We start from the raw sequence: 25091 nt of genomic DNA on the forward strand, positions 1-25091 counted from the left end.
ACAGTTACATAAAAAATGCTCAGCATTGCTAATCATCAGGGAAATCCAAATCAAAGCACAATGACACAGCACATTTTAGAATGGTTAAAATAAAAAGGAAAAGAAATAACAAGTGTTGGTGAGGATACAGAGAAAAATGAACCCTCATACACTGTTGGTGGACATGTAAATTGGTACAGCTACTGTGAAAACCAGTAAGTTTTTCTTCAAAAAGTAAGTTTTTCAAAAATTACTTACTTACTTACTTACTTTCAAAAATTACTTACTTCAAAAAGTAAGAGTTTCTTCAAAAATTAAAAACAGAAATGCCTTATAATCCAACAATTCCACTATTGGTTATTTACACACACAAAAAATGAAAACACTAATTGAAAAATATTTATGCACTCTTATGTTTGTTGCAGCAATATTTATAATAGCCAAGGTAGGAAAGCAACCAAAAGTCCATCAGTAGATGAATGGATAAGGAAGATGTGATTACACACACACACACACACACACACATTACACAGCCACAAAAAAAGGATGAGAGCATGGCATGTAAGATATGGATGGATGGAGAGCGCATTATGCTAAGTGAAATAAGACTGAGAAATACAAATACCATATTATTTCACTCATAAGTAGAATCTAAATAAATTAAAAACCAAACAACCAGAAAACATCAACAACAAATTAATTCAAAAAAGCAGAATGACTAATTCATAGCATAACTGGAAGCTTGTCCTCTTTACCAGTCTAGCCAGTCCTCTTTACCCATTTTTCCCATCCTCCCACCCCCATTCCCACTGGCAACCATCAATTCCCTGTATTTATAGGTCTGATTCTGTTCTAAAGAGAACTTGTTCATCTTATTTGGTGGTTATTTAAAACACTATGTATAATAACAGTTGACGCTGGTAAGAGTCCAATCCATCTAGCTAGTAATCCTTTCAATTTTAGCAGGTATTTTCCCCAGGGAATGTCTGCTTGGCAATTCAATTGGCATGTGTAGCCCAAGTAACAAATCAGTTATTCGGTTAACTGGGTGCCTGCCAACTTGCAGGAACATGCTGCCCCATCCAAGGCCATTTCTCTGCTCAAAATAAGAAGGAAATCCCTGGGGATATCAGAGAAATTGGCTGGAATTGGCTCAAGCTTCCAGCTTTCAGGACACTACAGGGATTACTCTGCTCCTCTTTGTTGAAGCCTGAGGATTCCACCAGACAAAGAGTCTTCCTGTTTAATATTCTGTCCCAGTTATTTTAACCACAACAACTGCCAGCTACAAGGATCGCCTTTCGGTAGTAGGCAGGTATTAGGCTCTATCTCATACCCTCCCCTTTCTATTGTAGCCATCATTTCTGTCCTTCTGAAGGGGAATGTCATAAATTTAAGAGCCACCTCATTCCTTTACCACCATCCTTCCCACCTACCTGAAGTTTCTTTCATTCAGATCTCCCTTCTCCATGTGAGGATTTACCACCAAATAAGATCAACAAGTTCTCTTTATGGGACTGTTGGTGGTAATTAAAAGGAATAATTAAATATCATCGCATTCTGCTCCCTAAGTCTCTCTTGTGCTGCAATCAGAGGAAACTGTGTTTCACTTCCTCATAGACAAAATTATCTGATATTCTTTCTGAAAGAAAAAATAAGACCTCGCATATAAGATCCCTTGACTTCTAGAACCCACAGACAAAAGTGGAAAGGGAATGAACTCAATTCTGAATCACACAATGGTGCAAAAGCAAGAGTTCAAAATTAGGGGGATTAGTCCAGGTCTTAGATGGCAGGAAATCCTGATAATAAAGTAGGAGATCACAAGAACAAGAGGATGTTGACCTATAATCAAGAATATGAGCTCTGGGTGGGTCCAAGCAATTACTGTGACCTTTGGTTACGTTAACCAACAGTTTTCAGCCTGAAGGACAATCTGTACCCCTAACCCCTTGGAGACATGCCCTGCCCCCTTGCCCTTCCTCACAAAGACTCCACCTCCCCGATTGCTGTTCCCAGGGTCCATGGGTCCTGTGCCCAGGACTGACTTTGGGCTGGGGTATAACCACAACCACAGCAGAGGCATCATTTTAGAGTCATGTATTATAAAATCTTTCAATAACCTTATAAGCACCCACAAAGTCAGAGTGAAAAACCAAGAAACATTATGGGTATGTATATGTATATGTATATGTATATGTATATGTATATGTATATGTGTGTGTTTTAAAGATTTTATTTATTTATTTGAGAGAGTGAGAGAGAGCATGAGAGCAGAGAAGGTCAGAAGGAGAAGCAGACTCCCCATGGAGTTGGGAGCCCGATGCAGGACTCGATCCCAGGACTCTGGAACCATGACCTGAGCCGAAGGCAGTTGCTTAACCAACTGAGCCACCCAGGTGCCCCTGTATATGTGTGTTTAGAGAAAGTCCTGGAGAGAAAGAGGATGAGCAGAGTGGATTCATAGTGAAAATAATGAAGTATAAGGGGCCAAGATTTCTGCTTAATCCAAGTACCTTACAAGGCTCTGGGGTGGGGTCCTGGCAATGCGTTTCGTCCTATGCTTTTGTAAAATTTCCAAAAGTAAAATAAAAATTCTTCCAATATCAAGATGTAAATCTAAAAAGATGTTTGAATGTTTCAGTAAGACAGATGAGAAATGACTGACTCCTGATCTTTTCTATATAAAAGATATTTTTTATCCTTAAATTCTTTTTTTAAAGATTTTTTATTTATTTATTTGACAAAGAGAGAAATCACAAGTAGGCAGAATTAGGCAGAGAGGCAGGCAGATAGAAAGGGAGAAGCAGGCTTCCGGCTGAGCAGAGAGCCTGATGTGGGGCTTGATTCCAGGACCCTGGGATCATATCCTGAGGCTTAACCCACTGAGCCACCCAGGTGCCCCTATCCTTAAATTCTTAATTCAAGAACTAAGGAAGAAATAAATAAGAGAAAATTTCTAAACCAATTATTGGAATTTGAAAAAATGCAGTAAGACTAAGTGATTAAATCAACAGAAATTATTCAGAAATCAAGCAGTAAATTTAATATTTTTGCAGATCATCTCAAACGTGGCAATTCACTAAGAAAAAAAATAAGTTTCTAAATGAATGACAAATTGGCTCCTGAGTTGCTTAAAAAGTGAATTAATGAAGAAGAGTGAATCAAACTAACACACTGAAAAATTTTTAAATTTTTTACAGATCTGACATAAAATGCTGACATTGAAGAATACGATCTAAAACACATCTAAACCAGTTATGACACTATAGTGAGGATCTCAGTGACAAACTGTTAAGCTGGCTAAATCAGATATTTGTAAGATTAGTCACCACACATGTATAAAACCCAAAATGCCCTAAAATCTTATAGCTCATATATGAAAAAAACATATTAAAGATTTCTTCAGATTTGACAATTTTAACAATTTATATGATAATTATTACCTAACTTTTCTAAGTAATTTATAAAAACAACCATCCTAGAGAAAAGTATGAGTTATCTTTCTAATCTTTCCACAGAAAATATTGTTAATTCAGTGTCACTTAAAGAGAGAACTCAAATAATACACAACCAAAATTGTAGGGAAGTGGTATTACAGAATTACATTGATAAGTTGGTAATATATTGTGAGTTTTAATACTTTGTTTTAATACTTTGTGATATAAGCCAACACAAATTTGTAATTTATCATGATTTCTTTTCTAATTTTAAATATTCACTTTGTACTTAATTGATAGTATATTCACTTTTTTTTTTAAAGATTATTTATTTGACAGACAGAAATCACAAGTAGGCAGAGAGGTAGACAGAGAGAGGAGGAAGCAGGCTCCCTGCCAAGCAGAGAGCCCGATGCGGGATTTGATCCCAGAACCCTGGGATCATGACCTGAGCCAAAGGCAGAGGCTCAACCCCCTGAGCCACCCAGGCACCCCTTAATTGATAGTATATTGGTAATATTTAATTTTGTTCTTAAAGTGGGCACCATTACTTAACCAGCTTCAGGCCCAAGCTTTAGCCACCCTCTCCACTGCCCCCAACATGCATCTGCTCTGTAGGAGACTAAAAGTTTATAAGAGAACAGGGGGACATCCACATAACCAGCCGAGGGGATCAAAAAAAGTCAAGGTCTTATAGAAAGAAGCTGAATTAAAGTCACTTTTTTCTTTCTTTCTATTTTTTTTTTAAAGATTTGTTTATTTTAGAGATGAGAGCGTGCATGCGCATGCCACACAGAAACACACACACAGGGCAAGTTGGGGGAGGGGCTGAGGGAGAGTAAGGTAGATAAATTTCAGGTAGACTCTTTGCCTAGCAAGGAGCCCTGGAGGGGTTGGGAGTGCTAGATACCTAGATCCATAAGATCATGACCTAAGCTGAAACCAAGAGTCACATGCCAACTGACAGAGCCACCCAGGTGCCCCAAAGTCACTTTTATTAATAAGAGGGGAAAAGCATCTAAGAATAGGAAAGAGAGGTGTGGCTCAAAAGGTTGCACATTTTCTATTTTCTTTTTCTATTAGCATACCATCAGTGGAAACTCTTTCTCTATTACACTCTGGATCCAAAAGTTATATTCTCATCTCTATCTTGGCCCCAAATCTCAGAGGAATCCGGAACTAGATCTAACATCTTTTTTTTTTTAATGACATTCTGACTGATTCCCCCAAAGCTTCATCCTATGAACTTGAAGATTTTAACTAAGACTGTTTTCAGGTGTGAAACTGTCTGAATAAGGACTCTCCCCTCTCACCTGTCTACTCAGACCCCTGTGCTTTCAGCTGCATACAAGCCACTCACTCCTGCTTTGCTCTCCTAACAGTCTATCCAAGGAAATGTTTACTAGAACATAATGGCCTCAAGTCATACCAAAAAAAATAAAATTAAAAAAAAAATAATAACGGGACACAGAAACAGGCCGGTTTCCGAAGTACAGATTCTCCATCTGAATTCACCTTAGAATCAGGAAGATAAATCTCCCCCATGCAACCTCTACTGTGAAATAAGATTCTTTAAATTTTCCCATTTCGCTTTTCATAATAATCTACACTAATGTACTTTTAATGTTAGATGGGCTTTTCCTCTAATTTAAAGTGGGCTTTTATTAAAAATAAAATGTCTTCTTCCTACTGTTGAGATGAGAAACACAGTCCTATTCAGAGCGGGGTGACATTCCGTTCATTGGGTTTTGGCCTGAAATCACATCTAAGATACCAAATCTCCTAGCCTAATAGGACTAGACTCCCGAGACCAGCTTCATTCTTTTCTTCCCATAGCCATTTCTTACCTCCACCTAATAATAACCTCACATAACTTCAAAAGAGAGAGGGTCTCTGTGATGGGCCTAGAACATGACAACTGGAAGTGGCCATTGGCATCATGTCAATCAACAATCTGCCTGTTAGGTTTTGATTCATTCTCCCCTTAAGATTTTGACTGTTGGGAGTGCCTGGGTGGTTCAGTGGGTTAAGCCTCTGCCTTCAGCTCAGGTCATGATCTCAGGGTCCTGGGATCAAGACCTGCATTATGCTCTCTGCCCAGCAGGAAGCCTGCTTCCTCCTCTCTCTCTGCCTGCCTCTCTGCCTACTTGTGATCCCTCTCTCTCTCTCTGTCAAATAAATAAAAATTTTTAAAAAATGATTTTGACTTTTACTTTGGTCTCATTATGAAAATGAAAAGTTCAGGATTTTTTATTTTTTATTTTTTTAAAAGATTTTATTTATTTATTTGACAGACAGAGATCACAAGTAGGCAGAGGCAGGCAGAGAGAGAGGAAGAGAAGCAGGCTCCCTGCTGAGCAGAGAGCCCCATGTAGGGCTCCATCCCAGGACCCTGGGATCATGACCTGAGCCGAAGGCAGAGGCTTTTACCCACTGAGCCACCCAAGCGCCCCTCAAGATTTTTTTAAAAAGTGAAATTAGTCAGTTTCAGAATTGAAAAAAAAATCAGAAATAATTAACATTTAGGCCCAACCAGACTAATCTAATGGAGAGTGTATCCGCCTTTCACACCGTATAATTTTGTTGACTGACCTTTTAACTACTTGCCAGTAGTGAGTTTAAATCTCCTCTTTAACAATGCTGAGCTTCCTCACTTAGTGCTCTAAACCAAGATCTCCATCCTCTCTTTCAAATGCCCATCTCTACTCCTAGGCATTTCTCCATAACTCTTTGTTCTGTAATATAAGACAGGTAAATCTGTCTATTCTGCCTGTAAATGTTTCTCAAAAGCTGGCCATTTTTCTTCTACCTATTGCCTCCACACTAAACTATCGTGTCATTTTCCCCCAGTGAATTAACACAATAGTTTTTTTTTAATTAGTTTCAGAAGTAGAATTTAGTGATTGTATATAGCACTAAGTACTCAATACATTACATGCCCTCCTTAATGCCCATCACCCAGTTATCCCTTCCCCCAACTACCTCCCTCCCACAACCTTCAGTTTTTTTCCTAGAGATCAGTGTCTCTTATGGTTTGCCTCCCTCTCAATTTTCATCTTACTTTTTATTTTTCCTTCCCTCACAAGAGTTTTTTATGGGCCTCACCATGGATACTCTGGTTCCACTCTCCCATCTAATCTCTATCATAGCCACAATGATCTTCTGAAAAAGAAAAGCTGGTTTCATCCCATTCCTCACTGGTTTCCCACTGCTATTTTCTTAGTCTGGCTTACATCTGCATCCTGCTTACCTCTTCAGCCTCATCCTGCTCCATGCTACTGCTTACTTTATAGTCCAGTTATATTTCCGTCATTTTAATTCCTTGATTACACCATGCTCTATTTTGCCTCAGGGCCTTCATACACGCTAAGAAAAAATAAAGCACTTACAAAAGACCTTCTACAATTTTCAGCCACCACATCTACCCACTTACCTGCATCTGTGCCATATATTCTACTTCCTTTATATCATTATGGATAAAGTATCCTGCTCTGATTGCAAAGGCACTCCTCCTCTTGTACTTTTAATCTATTCCTTTTATCTACTCTAAGATATTACCCCAGCAACTATCTGAAATCAGGTTTTCCTTCTTACCACAGCATCCTTGCTATGGTCGGAATGCTTGGGTCTGCCTAAAGTTCGTATGTTGGAATCCTAACCACCTAGAAAGTGGTATTAGGAGGCAGGGGCCTTTGGAAGGAACTTAGGTCATATGGTATATCCCCCATGAATGGGATTAGTATTCTTATAAGAGGTCAAGAGAGCTCCCTAGCCCTTTGCCTCATGTGAGAACACAGGAAGAAGTCTCTCACCAGAACACAACCATGCTGGCTCCTTGATTTTGGACCTCCCAGCCTCCAGAATGATGTGCAGTAAATTTCCATTGTTCAGGAGCCACTCAGTCTATGATACTTTGTTTTAGCAGTCCAAATGGACTAAGACAGCTCCCACCAGCATACAAACATGCTATTAATTCAACTTAAAAAAAGGGGGAAAACAGCAACAACAACATGGTTCTATGTTGCCCTTCACTTAGGCTGCATCGCTCTTCTACCTTCTAGACAGAATCTCCAGGAACACAACAAACAGCATAGTTAGCTCCTTCAAGGCCTCAATACCTTACTCAAAGTCTCACTCTCCCTGAGTTCTCCTCTGGTCAATCTAAGTAAATTCCAACCTCTCCAGACACACCATGCCCCTTTCCCTGCTTTCCTCTGACCCCACCAAAATAGAAGATTCTGGACAGCTAGGATATTTGTCTGCATCATCCAGTACTTTATCCCAGTGTCCATCTCCATGTGAGCAAGAACTCTGCCTCTTCACCCTCTTGAGTGCCCAGCATCACTCCTGTGGCTCAGAATGGCATTCCATCCTTGTGGAGAATGAAGAAATGCATCCATGTGCCTGATAACAGCTCCATCTCTCTGGCTTCGTCTTTGCTACAGGAAACAGACATTTATAGTCTCTTAATACTTGAAAAGCCTCAATCTCCTGGTAAGTCATAATTCAATAACTGCCTATGGTCTACATCAGTGGTCAGTAAACATTTTCTCTGAAGGGTCAGACAGTAAACATTTTAGGTTCTACAGGCCAAATGGTCTTCATCTCAACTACTCTGCAGTGGTAGTGTGTGTTCCAAGAAAACTTCATTTACAAGACAGGGGTCAAGTAGGATTTGGCCTGTAGGCTCTTGTGTGCCAACCCCTGGTTTAAGCTGGTCTTCTGGATCTAAACTCATATTTTAAGCAGAAGTACATGAGGAAAAAAATGATATCACTCTTCCCTTTCCAGTCACTCAGATTTAGCCCCATCACTGCTTCACAGACTCTTTGATCTTTCATAAGTGAAAATCTCACCCATTATTCCCCAACTCCACTGAATCTCCAGGTCACCACAGTTTACAACACAAAATTATTTTAGAAAGACAATTAAAGCCAACAGTGAAAATGAAGAACAGTAAAAGAAATTCTACTTGAGGACATCACATGATTTTTACCTCAATATGCCTCAAATGGCATTACTGTCCCATGACCCCTCCAGGGGAATTATATTAGAATTTTTCTTTTTTTTTTCTGGAGCATTTTTAGAAAGATAAACTCTAGGAGGTAAAGAATGCAGATCCTTATAATTCCTTTTCAGAGATGTTTACTAAAACCCGTATTTTTTAATTTTGTAGGTGATATATCTCTCTCTCATGTGGATAGGCCTATGTCACTCAAACAATCTTTTGTTTGCTTGTGCTTACAAAATGCTGCCATGGGGATAATTTAAATGTAAATTAGAAGCCATCCAAAGACAACTTTATTTTGTTGTTGTGATGTGAGGCTAATGGAAGCAGTCAGTCATTTTCCAGGATAAAAATGTCCTTTAACTAAGAGAAATGGTACAGATGTTTCAACTGATGGCAATTTTATTTTTTGCAAATGTCACCTGATTTTTTTTCTCATCAATTAATAGACTCTAATGAGGTATTGCACAAAGTCATTTTTCTTCTTCTTTTTTTAAAAAATTTTATTTATTTATTTGACAGACAGAGATCATAAGTAGGCAGAGAGGCAGGCAGAGGTGGTGGGGGGTGGGAAGCAGGTTCCCTGCTGAACAAAGAGCCCGATGCGGGGCTCAATCCCAGGACCCTGGGATCATGACCTGAGCTGAAGAGAGAGGCTTTAACCCACTGAGCCACCCAGGCACCCCCAAATTCATTTTTCTAAAAAAAAAAAAAAAAAGGCTTTACAAATTGTTAAAGCAATATTCTGGCAGTTTAATAATAGATCTTGGTATTATATAACAATATTGTTATTTTGAACTAAAGTTTTTATAGTGCTATTTTATTATAGTGAAATTGAACTGGCTTTAGGTGACCATTGCTGAGGCCAATTTTTGCCATGTTTAAGATATTCCTAGGAGAGATCTGTATTTGTTAAAGGTGCATTAACTTTTTCACAGCAACAAATCAGAGACCATCTAAGTACTGAAGATATAATTTCCTAATTGGTAAACTGGGCTCCAGGTTTAGGGGATCTTCATGAACAATCAAGTTGCAGCCTTCTCAGGATGGCTCAGTTGGTTAAGCGTCCACCTCCTGGTTTCAGCTAAGGTGATGATCTCAGTGTCTTGCGATCGAGCCCCATCAGGCTCTTTGCTCAGTTCAGAGCCTGTTAGACATTTTCTTCCTCTCCCCCTGCTCCTCCCTCTGTACCTCCCACCATGTGCACTCTCTCTCTCTAGTAAATAAATAAAATCTTTTAAAAGAGAGAGAGAGAGGGAGGAGAGTAACTTTAGTAACTTCAGTCAGGTATCAGAGAAGGTTCAGATCTTCTGGAAGGAAGACTGCAAATACCAAAACCTTTCTGAACTATTCCAATTGCATTTTTTGTTAACCTAACCAGATTCTTCTTCACTACAAGAGATAGTACTAGATATGGAATTAATATTCTGAAGAACTCGGGAAATTCAGATATCCACACGTTTTTCCTCATAATTCCACTATTAACATTGGAACAAGCCATTAAGTTAAATGAAATATTTCCATCTCAAGGAATGGCCTTACTTCATCCTTTCTATTTGACTAGAACAGACTCCCTGAAGAATAGATATTCTTCTAGAAGGGAAACATATTCTGAAGCATGGAATTATAATTGAGGTTAAAAAGCTGTGGATATAATTAAGATATTCTATTAAGGTAAAAAGAGGGTATCAAGAAGGAAAGGCATTTGTGCAAGAGTTTGTGAGAACACTGAGGTTACATGCCTATGTCCTCTCATCAGATTGATGATAAGGTTTGGGAAATCATCTCCCTCTGAAATACGTCTTCTGATATAGACCACACTCATATGTATGCACCTGCGTAGACACACAAACACACACACACACTACAACAAAGATAAACGACTTCTAAAGGACAAGAGCACATGTAAGGAAGTTTAACTGACAGTTTCTCATCTTTTTCCTCACAATTGCCTTCAAAATTCTACATGGGGAACAAATCTGATTAGTTTAGTACTACATATAAGGAAGAGTTAGAGAGAGGTATGCTCCCATATCCAAAGGGCAGACTTTCTCAGTAAACTCACAACAGAGTTAATTTTCCTTCAGAGAAAACTTTTTTTAAAAAGAAAGAGAGAGAAATTAAAATAAACTAGTACTTAAAGAGGAAGAATATTCTCAGAGAGAAAAGACATGCAGTTTGTAATTTCATGCACTTAATTAATGCAGTGCAAACCACTCTCATTAGGAGTCCATTTTAAGCCTACCAGCTTGAACAGTCAAAGGGAATAATCACAATGAAACCCTGTCCTTGTCTCCTTACTGAGAGTTTCACAAACTTCACCAGGGACATCTCAGGAGATTCTTCTTTCCAGCACTCTCCTTTCTGTTACTCATTTATGGAAAAGCAATACACAGATGTGAAAACTCAATTTTTCTTTTTGGTTCCTCTCTATTAACTTTTATTACTGATTTTACAGTGACAGTTCTGAAAAACTCAGAGCACTTCCCATACATTATTTTCTAGAGTCGAAAAGCCTCATAATAAATTCATTAATGGCTGTGTACATATCGGGGTTCTGGGTTGCAAACAACAGAAATCAATACTGATGAACTTCGGCAAGGAAAAGAAATTCATCAAAAGAATATAGGATAGAAGTCAGAATTGACAGGGAGCTTGAAGAACCAGATGTGAGTGGGATCCAGGGGGACAATGAGCTGCCAGAATGCAACTTGCTGCATGCCAGCTGGACACATACACTGCTAGTCACACTGTTAGCAGCCAAAACCACCATACCACCAACTTCTCCACTCAGTAATGCCACGTGTCATGGGGGTCTTAGCCATGAAGTAACAGATTGACAACACTGAGGTCTAACTGCCAGAGAGTTAAGCACTGGGAATATCTGTCGCCTGCAGCATCCTTGTGGAAGGCTAGGCCCTCTCTCTTACTTACTCCAAGATTCCGTCCAAACAGAAGGGTCCTGGATACTGACAAGCCAAACCAGTTTTCTATTCCAGGTTCTTCCTTGAGTTCTTATCCCTTTGTCTACCCCCAGGGTTACATTCCCAAGTAACAGAGTGACAGTAATATAAGGTAAAAAACAAAAAACAAAAAACAAAGAGGGTACAGAGCACCTGTCTTGTTGCAATGTCTGGCTAAATGAGTATAAACCTAATATCTTAGTCCATTCAGGCTGTAATATCAAAATACCATAAACAGGGTGACTTAGAAAGAACAGAAATTTATTTTCATAATCCTGGAGTCTGGGAAGTCCAAGATCAAAGCTTGGCATATTTGTTATCTTCTGATAGCCCACTTCCTGGTACACAGATGGCTTTCTCGCTATGTCCAGTTGAAGGGGTGAGGGATCTCTCTAGGGCCTCTTTTATAAAAACATTAATTCTACTCATGAAGGCTCTATCTTCGTGACATAATCACCTCCACAAAGATCCCACATCTAATACCATCCTCTTGGGGGTTAGGATTTCAAAATATTAATTTGAGGTGTAGGGTACACACGTTTAGACCACATTACCTAGGCTCACAAAGAAGGTTGAAAGAACTAAAACCAAAATATTCTCCTGCCCCAGTGCTACACAATTTGGGGTCAAAGCTCAAGTGCCTGCTTTAGTGTTAAATACTGGGATCAGATAAAAATAACTTAGGTATATGTTCCAGGGAATGCTTGTACCTGGAGAGTAAGACTATAAAACAAAGAAAATAGCATATTTATAAAAATTAACAGTTAGCTCTTCAGAGCTCACATTAAGATCCTCACTTTACTTCAAAGACTCCATTAATCCAAAGCTATTAGGTATTTATTTTTTTTTTTTAAGATTTTATTTATTTGAGAGACAGAGAGCATGAACAGGGTAGGGGGCAGAAGGGGAGGGATAGAGGGAGAGAATCTTCAAATAAACTCCCTACTGAGTACAGAGCCCTGGTAAATCAGAGCTCCATCCCACATCCCTGAGATCATGACCAGAGCCAAAACCAAGAGTTGGATACTCAACCAACTGAGCCACCCAGGCACCCCAACCTATTAGGTGTTTAAAATAGGTGCAATCCCAATCACTTTTCCACCTAGCAAGAGCAGGCTGTAAGACTCTACAAACATCCTTTCTTTACTTTCCCCTTCTGAAATATTTCTAAGTTTAAAAGTAGTGTTCTTTATTCCAGTGAGACTAACTTTAGTTTTGCTTAATCAATAGATTCTGCTGGTGATCTTTTTGGGGACTTGCCTACAAATGGCGGCATGGTTACATAAAATGATCAAGAGAACCCTGAAAGGCCCCAGCATTCCTCCTCCACATATTTGCCAAAAAATACCCACTGAATTACATGTGAGAAACAAAATGCCAAGAATTTTATTTTTATCTATTCATAAATACACTCTCAGCACCTAAAATAGGATCTATTATATATTAAAGACTCGATAAATATTTGTATGAATGAAATGGCAAATAATCATGAGTGCAATTTTTAATGTAATGTTACTGAATAAACACATATTTTTCAAGAGAAATCAAGATGAGAGAAAAAATAACCACAATCTTGTTGTTCCAAAAAATTTAATTACTTTATATTACTTTCTCATCCTTAGCTACATGCAGGCATCTATTTTGTAGTGGTGTAACTTTAACACAAGTGTACTCGTGTATTTTGCTTTTCTTCCCAAAAGGCCCAACCACTTCCATTGTACCATATAGTTATCATAATGATCAACTTAATGACAAGATAATGGTCCAGGAATGTGAATTCTCATTACCATTCATTCACTGTTTTTCCTATTGCAAAGAATGACTTTCACTTACAAAGCAATTTTATAAAAACACTAAATAAACCAAAAATCATTAGCCCTTATTTCAGATTTTTCAGTGGATGCTGAATAGAACATACCAGAAGTTATAAACCAAAATGACACAATGTGGGTTCCAGTCTTTATTTGTTATAGTTAACCTCTGAAAATCAATTAACTTTTATATTTTTTCTTAAGACAAATGAAGACCTCTCTGCTTGGGTCTCTGTGCAGTATAATAACCTTTGCTAAGGCATTTTGTAAGTATGATACATTCCACAGTTGCTAAATTCTAGTCATAAATACTATTTCAGATGATGAAGATAAAAACAGAGAAAATGACCTTCACAAGGTCATAGGAAAGAACAAAAATAAAAATTGGGTTTGCAGAGGTATCGTATCAAGATTTTTAGTCCCAGGTCTTAACCATGCAACTTTATCAAACAGATTTAATATTAACATGAGCACGGTCCGCTAGAAGATAAAGTTTGAAAATAATATGTAACATCCAAGTTCAGGGAAAAAAACATACACATGTGTCTTTCTGGTGTTTCATTTTACATTAGTAGTCCAATTTACGAAAGAAAGTTTTCTACAAATAGTATTTGTCCACATCAAATTCAATTTCACTCTAGATTTCACTGCTACAATTAGCAGCATGGTGAACTGGAATAATGCTCAAATCCCAAAGATAGTATTTAAGAATATTTAAGAAAGCAGTATGTTTAAGACAACGATCTTTTCTAATAAAGGAAATTCTTGAAAGAAAAACCCAAATGCTAATTCAAAATACCTAAGTTGTTATTATAACTGGCAAAATAATTAGAGTCAAATATTAAAATGCAATTGTTTAAAATAAAATAGAACTCTGACTGACAAGATAATGCACATTAAAAAAAAAAAAATCAAATCCTTCACCTAAATCTAGGACACAGCTGAATAACTTGAAAGATGCAAAATTCCCCAAACACTGCAAGCTGCTGCTGTTTCCAAAAGATGAAAGTTCTGAGAAGCAGAGAATGCCATTGTGAACCTGCTTATTTGGAGTTGACAACCCTCATGGCCTTTCTAAAAGACTTAGTAACTATGCTACACTTCCTCTCCCCTCAATCTGTCAAAGGACAGTTGGGCTGATTCTTGAAAACGTTCTGGAATTTCAGCTATAATAATCACACCTCAGAGAAATACCTGAGATAGACATTCTTCCTCTCCTCTGTGTTCTTCCAGTTCACGATCCTTAAACTGTGCTATGATTTCTCATGCCTGTTCAAATCCCCACTCTTTTTCTTCCCAAATTTTTCTATTTTTCTAGAAATCTCTTTCCATGGTAAACAGACTTCCATTCATTGTCAGCCTCACTATTGAACAGGCAACCTACATACTGCCTTCCTTCAAACCTGGTTCTTCACTGAGGACATCACTTCCCTGCAGGGAAACCAGAGGGGAGGCTGTTCTTATTCTTGGTGCCTCTGCCTCTCTCAAGATGAGTTTCGTGCTCTCCTGGTTATTCATGTTAACTTACTGATTGTTACTCCCCTGCTCTACTGTGAAGTCTTCTTTTGACATCGGGTGCCAATCAACTCTGCTTCATCAATGACTTCTGCTAGTCTCCCTTTTTTGAAAAGGGTCCACCATTTTACACCCTCACATCTTGAGTTTTGCTGTTTGACCTCAGTGTCCATGAGGAAGAGGCACCTCATGGCTAAATCTCTCATTTCCTCAATTACTTTCCCACTGCAGCACCCTCTTTCCTAGCAACCCCCACATCTTTAAAACATCTTAAATGACCCCAACACTTAAATCTTAACTTCAAACATATCCTCCAAATATAACTTCCTATCCTTTCAGCCTGTTCAGTCATTCTAATCTCACCTGTTTCCCAACATAGAAGCCTCTAAAGACCTTGAACTCTTTCTATATCTGTACCTTCTTATATTTACTTATTTCCATATACAGCTTAGCTACCACAATTCATCACTTCTTTTACTGTCTTGCAAATACCCTCAATTCCCTTTCCCTATGTTTCTTACACTGCATCCCCACTTTGCAATTTGAATCAAACAACTATTTGCCTTGGTGGTGCTTATGCCTTGGATGCTCAGCACTATTAGAGAATATTCCAAACACTCACATGTTGGTTGTAAGAAAAATTAATGGTAATGATTACCAACTATACTTCAAAATGACCAAGTGATCTAACCATGCTTAAGTTTTAGTTATCTAAATGCAAACACTGTTCCCTTTTGTCCCTAAACTATGTCCCTACTGTTCTCCCTGTTGGGTAACATCTCCTTTTAGGTCTCAGCTAAAGTGTCAGTTCCTCACAGGCCTGCATTAGTTTGCTCCCCTGTGATATCCCATATTATTCCACATGTCCTTAGTCAAATTTGTCCTTCATATCAAACAAACTGGATTGTAGTTGCCTATTTTCTTGTTTGATGACCTACTGGTTCTAGAATCCATGAAGGAAGAGACTAGAATGGTCTTGCTGAGTCTTCCTTCTCCAGTTCATAGCTCAGTATACAGCAAATAAGAGACACTAACTATTTATTGGATAAATGTATAAGTGAATGCATAAATACATGATTAATACATGATTGTGTAGATGAATATATTCATCAATATAAATTGTAGTTATTCTTTTATTTTTATAAAATTTAACTTGATTCTGTAAAATGTGTGGAAAAATAAGACTTCAAGAAATAGTTAATTTGAATTAAATCACATTAGGTGTGTCTAAGTATGTATATGTGTGTAAATATACGTGTTTATTATGAGATTTAGCATTAATGGTTTTTGGGTTTTTTTGTTTTGTTTTTGGGTGTTTTTTTGGTTTTTTTTTTGGGGGGGGGTTGTTGTTTTGTTTTGTTTTGTTTTTAGGAATCACATTGGAGTAAGAGAAAGAATACCCTGAGACGGAATCCCTCTGGAAATGTGGACAAATGTCTTACCTTTCTCAGACTCCAAGCTACCAACTTTGATTAAAAGGATGCTAATCCATTAAACCCAACACATTGTCCAGATAAAGATTACATAAATGACATCAAACAACATAACAAAATGGCATGCTACTTTGATTGAATTCCACAGATTTGGAATAATTGTAAAAATGCTTGTCTCTATCTATTCTCTTTTAAGTGGATAGAAGATCCTAAACAAATGAGATAAATAAGTGTGATAATTGATACCAATGTCCCAAACTGTTAGAAAAAATTCTAACCCAGTAGACAGGATTTTCAGCAAAACCAAACTAAACCAAAAGAAAATAAACAACAACATCAGAACTACAGGAGATCATATATTTTTCCTATAGTTTCTTTCCTATAGTTTTATTTTTAAGAAATCTCTTTGCCCTTTCTTAGTGCTCACTGAAGGGGGGATTTTTATATTTTCATCCTTTCCTAAATTTCAGCTGAAAATATTTTTCTTATTCTGCATTTCTCAAAGTAATGCTCTATAGTTAATAGTAAGTTTGAATCAGTATATACATTATGAAATATATACATAATAATTAAAAGAAAGCCACTCAAGGTGCTTTTGCCTACTTTCATTTTCATGAACACAATATTGAAAGTCAGAAGAACATGACTTAAAGAATTATAAACTCACTCTAAACACTACAATGATGAATAACTTTGGGTTACGTAAGAAGGGTCAAGCAGGGGAGTGTTTATGGAAAACAAGCTATGTGAGGAGCTAAAAATTATGATTCCTGGACAAAAATAAAGTGTCTTTATTCAGCTCTGCACTTTGCAGGCTATAGTTCTGTGGTCTTCAATCAACTTTTAATAGCAAAACAAATGCTTCACTGGGCTCATTATTGGGAAATATGGGATTCCCAACCAATCTGTACTATTAAACGAAGTTGGCATAAGAAAGGTTCGGAAGCAGGGACCACATACTCTGAGGTGGTAAATGCAAAGTCACTAATCTCTTTAGTGTTCTTAAGAACACAAAAGCCTGATGACATAGACACGTTGACTACAAAAGTAAGCACTCCCCTGGTACATGTTACTTAACTGACATAAAGATACAGAGTAAAATACTGTGATGTAGTAACAGTTTATTTGCAGTATCCTTAATTAGAATGCCAGAAAGTTTTACAAGAATGAAAAGGCACTACGGTAGACTGAAAAAGAAATTGGAGTTTGATAATTATCTTATTCTTTTGTAAATTTAGGGCACGACAAATATCATAAAATATTCAGAGATTCTATGATGTAGGAGGAAAAACACCCAGTGTTATTTAGCTGTTTATTTTAGGTTAGATCCAAGAATAGCTACTGATTCTGGAGAAAAAAAGATGTTGTTTTTCAAAATACTATATATTAAAGATACAGTGTTCCATCAATCTGTGAGTCTAATTTTAATCTTGAAAATCACCAATTTCTTTTTTTCTTTTAAGATTCTATTTATTTACTTGACAGGCAGAGATCACAAGTAGGCAGAGAGGCGCACAGGGAGAGAGAGAGGTGGAAGCGGGCTCCCTGCTGAGCAGAGAGCCCGGATGCTATGCGATGAGATGCGGGGCTCAATCCCAGGACTCTGGGATCATGACCTGAGCCGAAGGCACAGGCTTTAACCCACTGAGCTACCCAGGCACCCCGAAAATCACCAATTTCAAAGCAAAAATAAAACTAGATTTAAGTAAACAGACTAAACACTTTAGAAACAAAAGGCTTGTGATGCTTAACAGTTTATTTTACACCAATAAATCACATTTTAAATAAGTCAAAGACAAAGGAATACAGTTTCTTTCTCACGGTATCTTCAAGATTGCTGGAAATGTTGCTTTCCAATTTCTTTGCAGTCATTACTTTTAACCCCAAATCCAGTTCAAGAAAACTATATTTCTAAGGAATATTTCACTATCACAATTATGTATGCCCAATTTTTCAATTTGGAAAGTTTTGCCTATAGATCTTCCACATAACTTTCAACAAGAACCTACTAGATAAACCTCTCAAAACCTGAACACATATCCAATATGGAGAAGCAAGTCTTTTGGGCACACTGTGAAACACAACCCTTTGGCTTCATAAGTCCTTAGATCCAAAATATTGTAAATATGGAATGCCTTCTTAAGACCAAATATTAAAGATCAGGTGTGTCTGCTTTAACTAAGTTTCTGTTTTTATTGCTTTTACTCTGTTTGACTCAGTAACAAATTATAGAAATTTACATTTTTTATGTTCTCTCTAATGTACTGTGTGTACTCAAGAGCACTAGATGATGGGCAGTTCATCAGAAAAATCAATGTTTAACTGGCATCTGAGATCAGCTCCTCTGTGAACGGCACATAACTCATGGAAATATTTCTGGAAGATCCTTGTAAAATGAAAGTTTATTTGACTAATGTAATCCTTTCCCCCATGTTGGGGAGTTTATTTTATTTTCCAAGAGTAACTATTTCTTCCTTTAACTTCTGTTTATTTTTTTTCTTTCTTTCTCTTTCCTCCTTCCTTCCTTCCTTCTTTCTTCCCTCCTTCCCTCCATCTCTCTCTCTCTCCCCTCCCCTCCTTCCTTCCTCCCTCCCTGTTCTCTCTTTCTCTCTCTCTCTCTCTCTTTCTTTTTTTTGAAACACTAACACAAATGCACACAGTGTACTTCTCCAGACAGGTAATAACACTAGTAATGAGAAAGTGTTTCTGACACTCTCCACTCACCCATATCCCCACATATACATCCATCCAGAGGCATGTCAACATATCACAAGGGGACAACTTGCTCTTTGGCTCTCATTTTATTATAGCAGGAGTGAAACACAGTGAGAGAGATTTAGCATGACCCCTCCTCACCAGTTCTCTGCTCCTTCAACTCCCTACCCGTGTGCAGGGAGCAATCTCCACATGTGTGGCAAGCTAAACCTCCTCAGAGCATTTGGGGGCACATGGACCAATCAGGGATAGTAAGCCAGGATCAGAGGTGCAGCCAGAGAAAGCTCTTAATTCCTCTTGAGGATTCTGGCTAGACAAATATGTAGAAGTCAGCAAGAGTTGTTACAGAGACGAAGCAAGGAAGAAGTAAAGAGGATCTCCACTCTCACCTCAAACATAATTGAACAATACCTGAAAGCAGGGCATTTCTGTGAATAAATACCAAGAACAAAATATAGACTTACAGTTTTCTTATTGCAAACTACAAATTCAACAACAACAAACATGATTTGTTCTACTATTTTAAAAAAAAAAAGCATAACAGTAGTAGTAGGTAATGTTATTATATATTAAGTGCTTACACTGCTAAGTATTTTATCCTCACAACAGACCCATGAGGTAGGTACTCCCATTATTCCTATTTTGTCCTTGAAAGATTAGAAACTTGGAGTACTTAAGTAACTTTTCCAAGGTCATAGCACTAGTAAGTAGTGAGGCAGGATGCAAATTCAACCTGACTGCATTTTAACTACTTACTACTCTGCTGTGGGCCACGACAAACACTGTCATTTCATTCTCAACATTACTTTGTCTGCCCCCTTAGTGCCTGGATGTCCTATTTGCCAGCATTCAATATTCAAGGGACAACTGTCCTTGTCTTTAAGTAAAACTGCCCTGTAGGTTAAGTGTCATTCTTGTCACCTGCTTTCCCTTTATCAAGCTGTGTCCATTTCCCCCTTCTATTTTCTTCTCTACCCTATACACTTACCTCTTTTCCTGTTTACTGTTTTTTTCCCCTTCATTTTCTCCTCTTTCCCTCCTTATTCTATTGTCATCTCACTTATCCTCATTTCTTTGACATCTCACTGTTACACTTTTTTTTTTTTTTTTTTTTTTGACAGATAGATCACAAGCAGGCAGAGAGGCAGGCAGAGAGAGAGGAGGAAGCAGGCTCCCTGCTGAGCAGAGAGCCCGACGCGGGGCTCGATCCCAGGACTCTGAGATCATGACCTGAGCCGAAGGCAGTGGCTTAACCCACTGAGCCACCCCGGCGCCCCATCACTGTTACACTTTTTCCTACACACACACTCACACGAATATGTGCACACATTTCAAAGGCCCTTAATGTTACCATAATTATAAGCAAACAGAAGGTAAAAATGGAAGCCATGGTTTAAGAAAAAATATTTATTTTACAATGCATATATCTAACAAAGGACTTAACATAATGACTAAAATACATAAAGAGCCCCCAGAAGTCAATAAGTAAAAGAAAAAAACTGAATAAATTTTTAAATGGGCATAGCATAAAATAAGATACCCATATGTTCAATAAATATATTAGAAGGTAAATAATATCACTACTTATCAGGGTAATATAAATTAAAACTATAGTAAGGTACCATTACACATTCACCAGAATGGAGAAAATGAAAAAGACTGAGAATAACAAATGTTGGTGAGGATGCAGAGCAAATGGAATTCTCACACACTGCTACTGGAAAGATAAAATAGTACATCACTTTGGAAAATTGTTGGGTGTTAACAAAAGATAAGCATATATTTACCTATGACTCGGAAATTCCACTCCTAAGCATATAACCAAGAGAGATAATTGCATATATCCACAAAAAGACTTATATACAAAAGTACATAGCAATTATTCATAATAGCTTCATACAAGAAACATTCCAAACGGCCATCAATAAGAGAGCATGGATAAATAGAGTATACTCATACAGTGGAACAGTTCACTACAACAAAAAAAGAACAAACTACCAATATATACATCAACATGAATAAACCTAAAAAAACATTTTGAGTGATAAAAGCCAAACAAAGAGCACATACCATACAATCCCATTTATATACTATCCAAGAAGGGGCCAAACTAATCTTCAGTGCTAAGAGTTAGGAAACTGCAAGGTTGCTACATGGGTGTATAGATATATATAAAAATTTATCAAGATGTATACTTAAGATTTGCATATTTTACTGCCTGCAAATTGTCACTTAGTAAAAAGTTTTTAGAAAGTAAATGGAAAGAAAACTAAGAGAAATATGAAAAGCTATGCCATTCCAAATTACTTCTTACCAAGTTCACAGCATCTCAAGCCCATTAAAAGATGTCCCTCTTAGTTTAGTAAGAGTCAATATATAGCTATGAAGTCTAAGTGACCCTACCCACGTGGGAAGCTAACTGGTAGATACATTCAAGGTTTTCAACATCTCAGATCTTACAATTCTGTTTTGTGTCATCTTTGAAAACTTCTAAAGGTTGCTAAATCACAATGCACACAAGCTAACACCTCAGGCATACTCAAAGAAGTTGGTAAATGGCATAGATTTGAACATATTCATATTGCCTGCTCAAAACAACAACAACAACAACAAAGTAGAATTGTAGAACTATTCATCTAAAAAAGCTCTCTTGAACTCAATCTCTTGACCCAGGCACTTCATGAGGAAGCTAACAGCGCCATTCATAACACTCATTTCACCAGGCCAACATTCTTTTCAAAAACTAGTTACTCTTGGGAATGTATCTTTCTAAAGGGGTGCCATAAGCCTCTAGACTTACTGTGTGATATAAGACTGAGCAAAGGTCTGATATACTGATACACCAGAAGAAAGAGCAAAAAGTATTGATGTTAAGAAAATAAGGAAAATAAATCCAAAAGACATAAAAAGCCTCCTTTCCCATCAAAAATTTATAGTTACCAATATCTCAGCATTGTCAGTTGACAGTGGGGTCTGGGGACATGCTCACCTTTAATAACGGGGTACTGAGACAACCAAGCTAAAATAGTCTCAATTCCCCCAAAAGCCCTTTCTGTGAAGTAATCTGGGGTTTTGGTTAACTGAAGTGGCTACAGAATGTAGCCCTAAATTTACCTTCTGCTTCCCTTCCAAAGCTTAGGTATCCCAGAAAAGTATACGTCTGATTTTTCTATTTCTCAAATACTCAATTCACAAATAATTTTTGCTTCAGAAGGTAATAACTATCCCTTTAATACATTCCTAGTCTTTGTTTCTTGTTGGTTACTCTTGTCCATGGAATCTCCAGGCTGCTTTCAGGTACAAACAAATTACCCTGGTTTTATTTCTCTCAAAGACAAATTCTTCCCTCCAAAATCCTGAGTATTACAAATGGTACACACAATTTCACTTAAACTTGATTCTTAGATTCTTATTAAGAAGGACACAAACTTTAGACCAACAGAAGTACTATCATACAGACAATTCTGAAGCGCCTTAGGCACTTAGGGACTATTTGTTTTGAGTAACACATTCAAATTTAATTAAATGAATTTGGCTTTTACCTGAGATTTTTAATTATACACATTGCCAACTACATAGAGATATTAGATATACTACATCATTTTCTTTTAATAACAGATGATATAAGGTTTGAATAAGAAGTCATAGTTAGCTACCAATTTTTTTGAGATACCGAAGTTAATTGAATGCATCACAGGCTTAAATTGGTTTATTTCAACTTTAATTATAAATATAATCTCTTCTTACTCAAATGTAGAAAAAGCAAGATAATGATTCTAAGATAAACCTGCTGTGCAGAAAAGTGTTAACATCAGTCCTGTGACTATTATCTTTAAAAAAGCTTGTTTGAAAGGCTGGCCCTAGAAACTTGGATTTCAGGAAGGTGCCCACAATTTCCTGAATGGTACGAGTGATTCACTGTGCCTAAACTGGTTCTACCAAAAAATGTGGTTTGTGCTCAATGACAGCTTTCCTTCTGGGAATCTGAACTTTAGTCACATACTAGCTAGAGGGTGCCTAAGTGACCACCTCCCAGTAAAAATTCTGGGCACTGAGTCTATTTTTTGTTTTGTGGGTTTTTTTTTTTTTTATTGTGCTAAGAACATTTAGCGTAAGATCTACCTTAGTGACATATTTTAAAGCACGCAGCACAGTATTGTTCTCTATAGGCATAATGTTGTACAGTTCATCTCTACAGCTGATTCATTTTGCATAGCTGAAACTATATACGCATTGAATAGCAATTTCCCATTTCTTCTACCCCAGCTTCTAGCAAGCCCCTTTCTACTGTATCTACGAGTTGCACTATTTTAGATTCCTCATATAAGCACTGAGTCTCTTCGTGGGTTTCTCTGGTAGAAGGCTTCTCTGGTGACACATTTCACATGTGCTGTCACAGCTCATTTTTAGAGGAAATTAAGTGCATCCTGTCTGACTCCCCTGGGACTGGAGACTCTGGAAGCTTGTCTCTGGTTTCTTCTAGATTTTGCCCTATGTGCCTTTTTCTTTGCTGATTTTGCTTTGTATTCTTTTCTTGTAATAAATCTCAGCCATGAATATGACTATTTGCTGAGTCCTGGAAGCTCACCTAGCAACCATGGAAACTAGGAGTGGTCTTGGTGACCCCTGACACTCCTAACATCTGGGAATCCTGCCCTCTACACAGATGAACAGAATTGGTATTAATTTCAATGAGAGGGGAAATCAGTTTTTTGAGATAGTATTTTTCAAAGAATGTTCAGATCAAGCTGCCATATACAATTCCCAACTGCTTTAGTGCATTTGGTGAATAGATGTACACACTTTTTTATATACATGGTTCATCAAAAGCCAAAACCAATATGAAAAATAACTAAACAAATATTTCTTCTTCCCATTGTTTCAAAGAAAGAATTTGCTGTATTTCTATTTACTTAGTAGTAATTTCTTTATACCTTTTAATAACACAGTAACAATTTAAACAACTAAATTCAGTATCTTAAAGGACAGTTATTAGCAAAATTTCTTCTGGTCACAACTTTTCTAATCACTTTTAAGAAAATCCAGAAGTAACTTCCCTAGAGATGCCTTAAATTTGGCAGAGAATGGGGAAGAATCACATTTGCCACATAACAAATAGCTTTGTTCTTATAATCTTAGCAAACATTCTAGAGTCTTTCCAAGTATGGGCCACTTGGTTTCCTTCTTTCTTTTCTACTGAAGCTTCTTAAAAATGCAGCTGAACAAAAGAGCAAATAAGGGATGCACCCATTACCCATACTTTCTTTCACAATGTTTTATCTAGTGACATTGCTCTTAAAGAGTAAAAACTCTATTGGTAAAGAGCAGAGAAAGAACAAAAACACAAATACTTTGTTGGAGATATAAATGTTATTGCATCTTGGAGACAGTGACCATGTGTGATCCTTCTGTATGTATTAATGCTAAATAAAAGCACCTCATGCTGGGAACTGAAACAGTATTCTAGTAAATAACACCTCGAAGTGTCATGGGCCAAATTACGAGGCCCGTTAACTGCATATTTCCTTTGATTCTAATTACAGGACAATCTATTCTTGATTCCAAATTTGTTTTGCATCAGTGAACATTGCCTACTGTTTCATGTATACCTATGTGGTAATTTGTCCATCAGTTCTTATTTGTTAATAAATTTTCATTAAATAACATATGACCAATATTAATTTTCTAAGTCCAAGTCTCCTTTCCAAGAGGCTTATGATCATTTGCCAATACATTTTCAACTCCTCTGTGTAAAACGGTTTGACTAAAACAGTTTCCCCTACAAAGAGAGAGACATTACCTGAGGAAAATTTACCCTTCTTTCTTTGGACTCTAGAAACCCCATTTTCCTCCCACTCAAATCAAGCAATGAGCCACAAAATCTCTAGATCTAGAATATAGAAAGACCAAAGATAACAATCACCATCCAAAATACGAAAGGGAAAAACATCGCCGAAAGGCACTCACCCACTGGAGTCTGCAGAAGTGATAGCAATCAATGGTAGAATCTTCAGGGGAAGGCTGGTCGGTCTTGGAATGTTTTCTGATTCACTTTTCAAGTCTGCTTGTTCCAGCTGTCTGAAGGCAAGAGGAGGAAGCTGAACATTGCGACAAGAAAGTCTCCGTACAAGATAGGGTTCCATTCCTCGGAAAGGGTCTTCCTCTTCATTACTGGAATGCAGTGTTTCCTCAGAGGCCTAAGGCAATAGTTGAAGAAAGTACAGTTC

At 37.4% G+C, this 25091-nt stretch overlaps 1 protein-coding gene across 1 annotated transcript in view; it reads right to left on the minus strand.

Moving 5' to 3' along the window:
* PDE4D (phosphodiesterase 4D) overlaps positions 1-25091 on the minus strand; it is a 1258413-nt gene that overhangs the window by 961247 nt on the left and 272075 nt on the right. The window contains exon 3 of the mRNA XM_047729070.1: positions 24832-25061. Coding sequence (XP_047585026.1) covers positions 24832-25061 — 230 coding nt within the window. The remainder of the gene's footprint in view (positions 1-24831; positions 25062-25091) is intronic.

This window comes from Lutra lutra, chromosome 5, assembly GCF_902655055.1.
Source record: "Lutra lutra chromosome 5, mLutLut1.2, whole genome shotgun sequence".
Lineage (NCBI taxonomy): Eukaryota > Metazoa > Chordata > Mammalia > Carnivora > Mustelidae > Lutra > Lutra lutra.